Raw genomic sequence first — 10,894 nt, 5'->3', positions numbered from 1 at the left:
ATTCCTGCTCCCTTTTAACTCACCCTAACATGCTCATCCATGCTCAGTTGCCTTAAAAATCTTATTAAGTCAGAAGTTACAGTCTCTGTAAAACTTTATGATACTTAATAGATTCTATATAAAAATCTTATTGTTTCCTAAATAATAGAGCAAAATTAGCTATGATTTCTTTAACTATTAAGACCATGATGAAACTAGAGGGGGGGAGGGGGAGAAGAGAAGAAAACCTGTCTCTACCCAATTCAACATTTCAGCCTGACTCCTAACTCTTCCTGGCTACATCTTCATTGACCATGTTAAGGTTTTAAGTCAAAACTGAACTCTTGGTTCTTGCTCTGAAAACCACTTTGATCCCCATAGTTTTCTATTCCTATTAGTAGTTGCACCATTCTTTCTGTCATTAAGTTCTGCGATGTTGGAGCCATTTTCAGCCCCATCCTTCCCTCCGATGCAGGTTCTTCCTAAATCCTGCCACTTCGACCTCTACAGTGGTGGTTTTGAACCAAACTTTTGGTCACATACCCCTTTACTTTCAAAATATTGCTGCTCATACCCCCTCCATGTCTCTGCAAGACTAATCATGCAATTTATTTTTAAATGCACATTGGTAGAAAGACTGCTAGCTTGTTTAATTTATCAAAACTTTTTCAGTCATAGAAACTTCTTACCAAATGGCTACTTGCTTCCTGAAAAATATTCATTCCTTAGGTAGAATGTTGACACTGACATCAGTGTGTAGCAATGTCATTACTCACTGAGCATTGACCAATTAAAGCTCCACCCTCATTATTAAAATGTAGGCACACAGGGCGTTTATACACATGCTCCAGATGGCATAGGGGAAGCACTTTAATTAGTGCAGATATGAAAGCCATGCTAATTAAAAGTGCCTGGAGTGTCACATGTATCAGCCTCCCCAAGCTGAAAAAAGTGGCAGCTTTAGTTTTAAGCGCCCCACCGCCAGTTTTCAGCGTGGGTATGCTGATGCACATGACACTGGAGGCTGCTGGAGCGCATTAATTTTCACGCTCCAGCAGACTCAATTAATCAAGTCTGCTTTGATGCACTGGAATTACAGGGCATTGGAGCAGGCTCCCTGCATGTGTATAGGAGCCCACAGTCACTGGCAAAGTGCTGTACATTCCAGTTTGAAAGCCACTACTCTACAGCCCTTTTAAAACTCTCACCCACCTCTGTTCCCTTCCCTATTTACCTGCTCATTTCATTATACCACGCACATGCCTGCAAGAATACCTACGTTTTTCCTCAAACATCTCATTGATTTGAATGCCTTCCTTGAACCAAATCATATGACTATGTCCTTCCAATCCCTTCTCATCCAAAAGAAATGATTACACCAGTGGTTCTCAACCTCTTTAGACAGGATGTGAAACTCACCCAGATTTAGATGCATTTATGGGGCAGACAGAGATGTTGCTCATTCCCTACCATTAAAGATTATCCCCAACAGAGCGTTACAGCCGCAACTTCTATGGCACATTCTGCCTCCTGCATGCCCCACCCCTAAATTCCTGGGGCCTCTGGAAGCTCGGTAGGCTAGATACATCCTGAAGACTGTATGCTTGCCACCTATGGTATAAAATATGCAAGAGACAGAAGAGTCCAGCAAGAGGAAGTAAATATTATTAATTAGCCAGCTAATAACAAGCATCTGTGCTGCTCAGCCCCACTACCATTTATCACACTCCTGAAACAACCCTGTATTATTCCACTCTTGGGAGGGTACTACTGTGATAGAGGCAAGACACAGGACCAGTGTATTTAGATGATTCATATATTAGTCTATTAAAGTCTTATTGGTTAATTAAAATGGTATAAGCCTTACTTAAAACAAATACAAGTTAAGACTGATCATGCAATTTATTTTTAGATGGCATGCACATCAGCAGAAAGGCTGCTAGACTGCTTTAATTTATCAAAACTATTTAAGTCATAGAAGCATCTTACCAAACGGCCACTTGCTTCCTGTAAAAATGTACATGATAATTTTCTCATTATAATAATGGCCTTCATTTCCACATGATCAATCTAAACAATGCCACCTTTAATAGAGGCCATTTCATTTTTGCAACTACAATCCCTTTATCAGTAATTCTTAAATAGATTATTAATCTATGTAATGTACACATTTTCAAATCACTTCCAGGTGTAAAATAAGGACTCAACTTTACTTGTGTGTCCTTAATTAAACTCCGAAACAATGATTTTTTAACCAAAGTCAGAAAAGGGTTAGCAAATGAGCAAAGTAAGGTGATGTGGACACAAAGCAGTCCTCAGTTCAAGGCGGCAACCAAATCTATTTCCAATGTTAACAGCATCAAGAATTTAATGTTTCAGCTTCTTGAGTTGAAAATGTAGAAATGTAGAGTCACCAGGCTTGGCCGGGCAGTAAAAAGCACGAGCTAGGCCAGGAGCTTGGGAAGGCTACAGCCACCCCAAAATTCATCTTAGTCCCACCCCCCCACCCCCATAGCCAACCCTCCCAGCAAATTCTGTCCAGTTTGGCTTTCCAATTACTGCAACAATTCAGAAGCAAGCTTTTCTATAAGTGATATAGTATTCAGCACACAGACCATCAGGCTCAACTCCTAACATAATTACAATGCCAAGGTTACCACTTGAACTTCTGGATACTCAGTCACATCTCAGGTCAAGTTGCCAAAATCAGAAAAGTATGCAGAAATTGTATGTGCTCTTGACCATCAAACATATGAAAAAAGCAGGGAGAAAGGGCTGAGTCAATGTAGCAAAACATTGCTTCAATTTCATTCATACCTTGCTAAAGGCCTACCACATGGCACAACATTAATGCAGGGGAGGGCAAAAAAACTATTAGAGAAACACTGAGGTTGAAAAAAAAAAAATGAAGATCTTTAAACTAGTTGGGAAATTCAAAAGTTAATCTTTTTACAGCAAAATTAACTCACACACCAGTATATACACAGGATCTTTAACTGTTGTTTCTGCTGTGTTGCTGTGAAGGCAGACAGGCAGGATAAGTCTCAAGAAGATAAATACCGTTACTAAGGATGACTATTAAAAATGAAAGACTTACAAGTTATTAAATAGAATGTCATTAATTTTCTTTATTTAAATAATATTCAGTGGTTTTTCATGAAAAATTAAAACAATAAAAATAAATGAAATGTTTAAAGCTATGTAAGAACCCGTATCCCACTATTAGATAGACCCAAATCACTAAAAACAAATAAACAATACAAGGAGATGAAAACTGACTCTTTAATAAAAATAAAAAATAAAAAACATAGTTACAAAAGTCAAAGCTATTATAGTCATAGGGTCCAGTCCTGAAAACACTTATGCATGTTTGTAGCTGAGCAGTCCCAATAATTTAAGTAGCATAGGTAATGTATAGTGGACAAGTTAATAAAACTGAAATAATTATATTTCACTATGCTGCTTGCTTTTTGTACGTCTCAGCTTGCATAATGAAAAGGAACTTGGGAGTTTCCCTTTCAGGTTCTCCTGTGGTAGCACAATTGCACACAGATAATTTCTAATGGAATTTTAAAAGTCACAGAAACATTTTTATTAGTCTCAAGTTAAGAATGACCTCGAATAAAACCCAAGGTCTTCATTAACTAACTTGTGTTTAAAGTCTTTGCATCATTAACAGACCTTCCACTTTAAGAGGAAGGAAAAAAATAATCACTGCAGCAGCAGAAAAGCAATTCATGCCAAAGTCAAAGTGCTGCCCAGAGACAAAATGAACAGCACCCTTGCTTTTTCGAGGTCCATACAGGTATAGAACCAACATCCATCTTGTCACCTGAATTACTAGGTTACAAACATGCTGGGTAGGTGTGCAAAAGAGCAGTACAAGTTTGAAACAGATACTCATGTAAGACATGGAGATGGAAGCAAGACCTCATCTTCACTCTTTTCCTCTATTTTTCAAAGGACTCTGAAAAACCAGTCAAGCCTGTTTATGCCATATTCAAACACCTCTGAATTTATTTCAAATACTGCACTGTCAAGGCTGCAAAGTCTAATAGCAAGCAACATTTGAGCTGAAGGTAAGCAATGACAGCATGTTCAGAAAAATGATAGACAAGGACTGTTGATGAAGAGTTTAAGAACAGCTGGATCATGACTGACCTATCGGGAAAAGCCCAGCTGATTCATGTTTAGGTCTCGCGCTTCTACAGAAATACATATGTAGAATGCAAGCTTGACTAAAAGGGTACAATTTTAAGAATTAATGTGGATTTTGACTGCTAGCTTAAGACAACTGGATTGAATTTTCAAAAGTGTGGGTTACCATAGTTCTAGCTGAGGTCCCTGAGAGCTGTAAGCTGTTAACACTGTGGGCCTGATTTTGAATGTGCTAAAAGTGGGCTCCCAAAATGAACGTTCACTTTTGAAAACCTCTCAGTCTACAAATCTGGAAATAACTAAGGGTGCGTGCAGGATTGAATGCCACAGACAGATTTTTTTTAAAGTAAGAGACTGTTCAATTTGGCAGAATACAAAAGACTGAACACATTTCTAGACTGGTAAATGTTTTCTGTATTTATATAATTTTGTTCAAAAACATTTTTTGAATTTCTACTAGGCAGGATAAATGTTCAGTCCATAAAAGAAAATACAGAGAAGTCACAGGCCATTGAAAAGAAAATTCTGCATTGGCAGGATCAGCTCCCCATTACTGAGCTGCCAGTATACATGAGCATGCACACACAAACCACAATACACAACACATTGCTCCTGTGCCACATTGTGTAGGTTCAGCCTAAGTGGTAGTATGAACACGAAGAATTGTTCATCTCTACCCCAACTACCACTCAGCAGGCTTATTTTTGAAACGGTGGTTACACTTCTTTTCCATAACAATGTATTTCAATCATGAAATGCAACCATAAATTAGAGAGGTAGCTCTGCCTGAAATGTAGATATCCTAAAACAGAAGAACGATTCCATGGAAGTAGAGCAGATAAGACCACTCAATCAGCTGAGGCTTCAGGGGCAGTTGTAGAAGATGCCAACTCAGGCAACTGAACTTCTAACCCATAATCCTTGAGCTATAGTCAGGAGGTGGGATTAAGTGGAGCTCACTAAAATCAAAACTGGCTGTGGTACAAGACTGATCTACTGCCATGTCCTGAAAATCTCTCTCACAGAAAGCACAGAGTGGTTTACTATAAAATGGCATACTTCTTTGTCTCTTCCTTTACTATTTGAATCTGCCCTTGTAAGTCATTTGAGCAGATGAGGAAGTGCTCATTATTCACTTGGTAGATCTCTCTGGTTTTTCCTGAATTACTCACACGAGAACACTAATAGTAAAAGGAGATACTGTAGCACTAGATAATGGATAATAATGGAATCCTAAATTCATCATGGGAGTGCTAAAAAACCTCTTGAGACCTGCAGATGTGTCAATGTGGGCAGTTCTTACACTTCTAATTGCACAGCAACTGTTATGACCGAGAAAGACTTCCTCAACAGTGCATGCTTCCTTCCACACAAGCATTCTTATAGGAACAGAAATCCAGGACATGTCAGTAGATCAATGTTGCACCACAGGCAGTTCTGATTTCAGAGATATTCAGATTTCCCAAATGAAAGAGCTTACCTCTTCACAACTTTACCTTCCATCCAAATACCTCAAAACAATGTATTGTCAAAGAACCAAGCCTCGTTATACACCAGGCAGGCACAAATCTTCATTTTACAGATGGTAAAAATGAAGCCGTGATTAAATAACTTGCACAGTAAAACAGTGGCAGAGTTGGGAACATACAAAGGTTTCTGTTCTAACCACTAACTTACCCTCCTTCTAGCACCTGTAAGTTTCCATGGACTTTTCAGACATTTCAGTCAAAGTAGAAGATATTACAAGAAAGAGTAGGATCATGGGAGATTTGAGCTGATGCAATTAGATCTCTTACTGCTCAGCTTTTCAATAGTATGTGATATTTTGACAACGAAGAGCAATTAATTTAGTTTGATCCATATAAATTAATGTTCATTGCATTCAACCAGTGCCAGAGACCAGCATCAGATAGAAACAAGAACTTCAGACTACAGCTGATTATGCTTCATCCCAAAGGAAATCCTTTGATGATCCATATGTTCTATCACCATATTTTAACTAGTCTAGAGAAGGGGCGGGCAATTATTTTGGGCAGAGTGCCGCTTGCCAAATTTTGGCAAGCCATCAAGGGCCGCATGACAGGCAGCTCAGGGCAGATTAATATTAATTTTCAAAATTTTTTAGGGGCCCCGCGGGCCGGATAGAATGGCCTGGTGGGCTGCATCTGGCCCCCGGGTCGCATTTTGCCCACTCCTGGTCTACAGCCATGAATCTCTTGGTTAAGTAGAGAAGTGAACAATAATAGTAGTGTCCAACTCTTTTTTATAAAATCTAGTATACATTTGAGGATGTGGTATACAGGAAAAAACAATGAAAGCAGAGATGGATCCGGCATCCAAAAGAGAAGCAGCTACTCTACTCACAGAAGACACCAACAGAAGAGAACTGGATAACAAGAGCTAAAACATTACACTTCCAATAACTATAATCCAACTAAATAAGCAGAGGAGAAATAAAATAATTAAAAAATCCTAAGAAAATTTACAAGTGCTATAAACATTCCATTTGACTGCTGCAGGCAGTTATGAGACTGGGAAACCTATTTTGCAGCAAGTAGACTCGTTCTAGTATGCAGACTGAGTGAATTACTATTTCTAAATTTAATTTCAAATACTTTGTGTTCAAGTACTAAATAAAGAGCCTCAATATCCAAAGATACTTGAGAATGTTCAAATGTGATTGTTAACTGCTTCTTTTATCCAGGGAAGCTACTGGCATATTTCTGGGTAATCCTAAACCCTGTTTAATTATACCATGGTAATCTATCCATCCACATTTCTGAAAAACGATGCAAGACCTCAAGGACCCCCAGCAAAGACCATATTTTCAGCTTGCAGAAGTGGAGGCTGACTGGGTTTCAAAAGCACTACAATTTACTATAACATTCGCAACATTTTTTCCCCTATAAAGTGGATATCGAAGATTTAACACAGGATCCTCAAGACTAATAACTGCAGCAATCTTATTTCAGAAATAATAGGGACGAAAAGGTTGTCACTTCCAGAGTAGTCTGGACCCAAGGCCAACTCTAAAAAGGAAACCACTGGCTATAAAACCTAATAAATGCTATATTAAAACATCAAATAAAATTAAAAATGGATTGTTTGGTACCAGCCATTGTTAAAATATTACATCTGCTCTAAATTTAAAGCCACTAACAACTGCCAAAACTGTTAACATCACCTAACTCTACAAACTATTATTGTACACTTGTAATTCTTGTACCAAGGGAATTCATTTCTATAAGCTACTTCATACTCCAGCTGTGAAAATTGGGTGCAGCTCACAGAAACTGATCAAGTCTGAAATTATTTTTTCTAGGTTAAGAGAAAAAAAGTCAAAAGGCTAATTTTGTCATTGTTAGTTTTTAAAGAATGAAAGAAGAACTACATACACTAAAAAGTAACAGTGGCACATTTTAAAAATAAAAGGCATTGCTGCATCTAATACTAAAATCAACGCTTGCTTCTGAAAGCTGTTATTAGCAATACTGAACCTAAGATTTAACTCCCTTCTGCAGCTAAAAATTCATTTCATCGACCTGCAATTGATTTTTGTTAAAGAGACAGTTTCAAAGACATATAATTGATTCCCCAACAAGCCAGACAGCATGATATTGATGACATGAACCAAAATAGCATCTAATCAACAGCTAGAACAACAATACAATTTCAAATGCTATGGGATTCCTCACTAAGTGACACCACTTTACATACTTTAAAAATACAAATGCAACTTCCTCCAAGACATCTTTAGCAGCTATAATTAGAGATCAAAACACTGCTGTTGTGATGACAAGACCAAACTGTAAGATGCTCATATTGTGAAAGCTCATCTTGTTTCAGTGATTAAGCCAATGAAATAGAATTTTAGATTCTGCATTTCCAGCTCCATGATTAAGAGCTCTTCTTCACTTCTCTGTACTCCTCTCGTTATGTTATTCCCTTTATTTTTGTAAAAGATATTTTGTACTTATGTAGAGTTTTCATTCAATGATCTCAACACACTTTACAAACATTAGGAAAGTAGAGGTTTTTAAATGTGTACGTTTAAAAGAGAGGCACAAAAGTTAGTCTGTAACTTTGCACAAGTTTCATAGTTTCTAGGGGCGGAAGGGACCTGGGCAGATCATCTAGTCCGCCCCCCTGCCATGGCAATCTAGTCTGACCCCCTGCCATGGCAGGAAAGAGTACTGGGGGTCAAACGACCCCAGCAAGATGGTCATCTAACCTCCTCTTAAAAACCCCCAGGGTGGGAGCCTGCACCACCTCACTTGGAAGCTGGTTCCAGACCCTAGCCGCCCTGACCGTGAAGTAGCGCCTCCTGATGTCCAACTTAACCCTCCCCTCCGCCAGCTTGTGACCATTATTCCTGGTCACTCCTGGCGGCGCTCGGGGGAACAGGGACTCCCCCAGTGCCTGTTGATCCCCCCTGACTAGTTTATAGCAGGCCACAAGATCCCCCCTCAGCCTTCTCTTCTGGAGGCTGAACAGGTTCAGGTCCCGTAACCTTTCCTCATAGGACCTGCCCTGCTGTCCCTTGATCATGCAAGTGGCCCTCCTCTGGACCCTCTCGATGCTGTCCACATCCCTCCTGAAGTGCGGCTCCCAGAACTGGACACAGTACTCCAGTTGCGGCCTGACCAGTGCCGCATAGAGGGGGAGGATCACCTCCTTGGTCCTGCTTGAAATGCATCTGTGGATGCACGACAAGGTACAGTTGGCCTTCCTAGCCGCCTCCCCACACTGCCGAGCCATGTTCATCTTGGAGTCAATAATGACTCCAAGATCCTTTTCCACCTCCGTGCTGACAAGAGGGGAGTTCCCCAGCCTGTAGGTATGGTGCTGGTTGTTCCTCCCCAGGTGCATCACCTTGCACTTGTCTGTGTTGAACCCCATCCTGTTCTCCTCCACCCATCCTTATAACCTGTCAAGGTCCGACTGTAGCCTGTTGCTCCCTTCTATTGTGCCCACATCCCCCCACATCTTGGTGTCATCAGCAAATTTGAACAGGGTGCTTTGCACCCCCTCATCCAAATCACTGATGAAGATGTTGAACAGGGCGGGCCCGAGGACCGAGCCCTGTGGGACCCCACTGCCCACGTCCTTCCAGGCCGAGAAGGACCCATCCACTACCACCCTCTGGGTGCGGCTCTCTAGCCAGTTGGCGACCCATTGGACTGTGTGGGTGTCTACGCCACAGTCCCCCAGTTTCCTAATGAGAAAGGGTGAGAGACAGCTCTTAAAAAAACAAACACAGACCAACACAATCATTTTCAAAATTATCTGATGCCAATGAAAGGTCACTTTTAAAATTTCTCTGAAGTATTTACAGTCCAAACACTGAACACCAAACTTTGCTTGCCTTCATTTTCACTGTTCAAGAGGCAAGGATGCAAAAGTGACAGATTAAGCAGAATTATAAGCAGAGTCACTTCACTATTTAATAATCAAAGGCCAAACCACTGTATATCTAAAGGGCTTGCTAAAAGTAAAAGTGTGTTAAATACATTTCAAATATTATTTTTCCAAGTAGGCAAGCACTGTAATAGCCACATAACTACTAAATTACCAATGACAAGAGAAGCAGCGTGAAGGGCAGGGAAAGGCTGTCTGGATCAGCTCTCCAGTAAAAGTGGTCCATGCCATGCAAGTCTAAGATCTCTTCATTTAAGGCATTATATGCAATACAGGCAAAGAATTGTTTAAAAATATATGGGAACATTCCAACACTCCTTTTGCACCTGAGATTGCCATCAACTATAATGAATGCGAAATCTACTGTGTGGTTTTTAAGTTAATTGTATCACATTAAAAAGCTAGCAGCTGGTTGTTTTCCTATAAACCCCACTTCTAGTGAATATCCATATGAGTTCTTGCACCTCAGAAAGCTTAACCCAAAGCCATAAATGCCAGTAACACACACTGAGTCTTCATTTTCAGAGTGAAAAGCATTTTCCAGAAGTGTTTAGTGTTTGTCACCTGTGCTGCCTCCTCCTGTATTTTCCCCACATATTCCTGCTAGGTCCCTGCAAGGACCGTTTTTTTTTTTCTTTCTATAAAATAAAAAACATAACAGCAAATAATCAGATCCAAGACTCATCATGTTTAGTGTTTATAGAAAAAACTCATTCCACTACTATGTTCTATTTTTCTCTTCTAGAAACCATAGCAGGGCTGTTTGCCAGTAAGACCCACCCATTCTGAACGGACAGGAGAAAGAATATAATCTCAACATGGCGCCGGAGTATGGCAAATTGGGGTGGCTTAGTTTTATTTAAAAGGAAAAAAGTCTGGCTATGTCACCTTTCCACAAATTAACGAAATACAAGGATTCTCTATGAGGACCAAATAAGGATCTTTAAGGAATCCATCTGTCAGACTCACCTGTTGGCTTGGGAAGTCTGCTGCCTACCAGAAGCCTAAATCTGAGGCATTGCCAACTTCTGACTACCACCTCATACTGCCCATCCATGTAAGCACTAATAATATTGCCAGGTGCAACCCTGAGCAGACCAAAACTGACTACATGACTCTGGGTGCAAGGGTGAAGGGGATGGAGGCCCAGGTGGTGCTCTCATCAATCCTTCCAGTCAAGGGTAAAGGCCCAGCTTATGGGGAGACATCCTGTAGATCAACACATGGCTGCATAGATGGTGTCACTAGCAGAACTTTGGCTTCTTCAATGATTGGGTGGTATTCCAAGAAGATGGACTGTTGGGAAGAGATAGGGTCTACCTGACAAAGAGGGTGAAGA

The 10,894-nt window shown here is 40.2% G+C and overlaps 1 protein-coding gene across 1 annotated transcript in view; it reads right to left on the bottom strand.

Moving 5' to 3' along the window:
* Nucleotides 1–10,166, bottom strand: part of ZFAND3 (zinc finger AN1-type containing 3) — a 259,189-nt gene extending 249,023 nt beyond the window's left edge. The window contains exon 1 of the mRNA XM_006018579.3: nt 10,120–10,166. Coding sequence (XP_006018641.2) covers nt 10,120–10,151 — 32 coding nt within the window. The 5' untranslated portion in view covers nt 10,152–10,166. The remainder of the gene's footprint in view (nt 1–10,119) is intronic.
* Nucleotides 10,167–10,894: the final 728 nt, after the last annotated feature.

This window comes from Alligator sinensis, unplaced genomic scaffold (genome assembly GCF_000455745.1).
Source record: "Alligator sinensis unplaced genomic scaffold, ASM45574v1 scaffold198_1, whole genome shotgun sequence".
In the NCBI taxonomy this organism is placed as follows: domain Eukaryota; kingdom Metazoa; phylum Chordata; order Crocodylia; family Alligatoridae; genus Alligator; species Alligator sinensis.
This window is presented reverse-complemented; position numbering and strand designations above follow the sequence as displayed.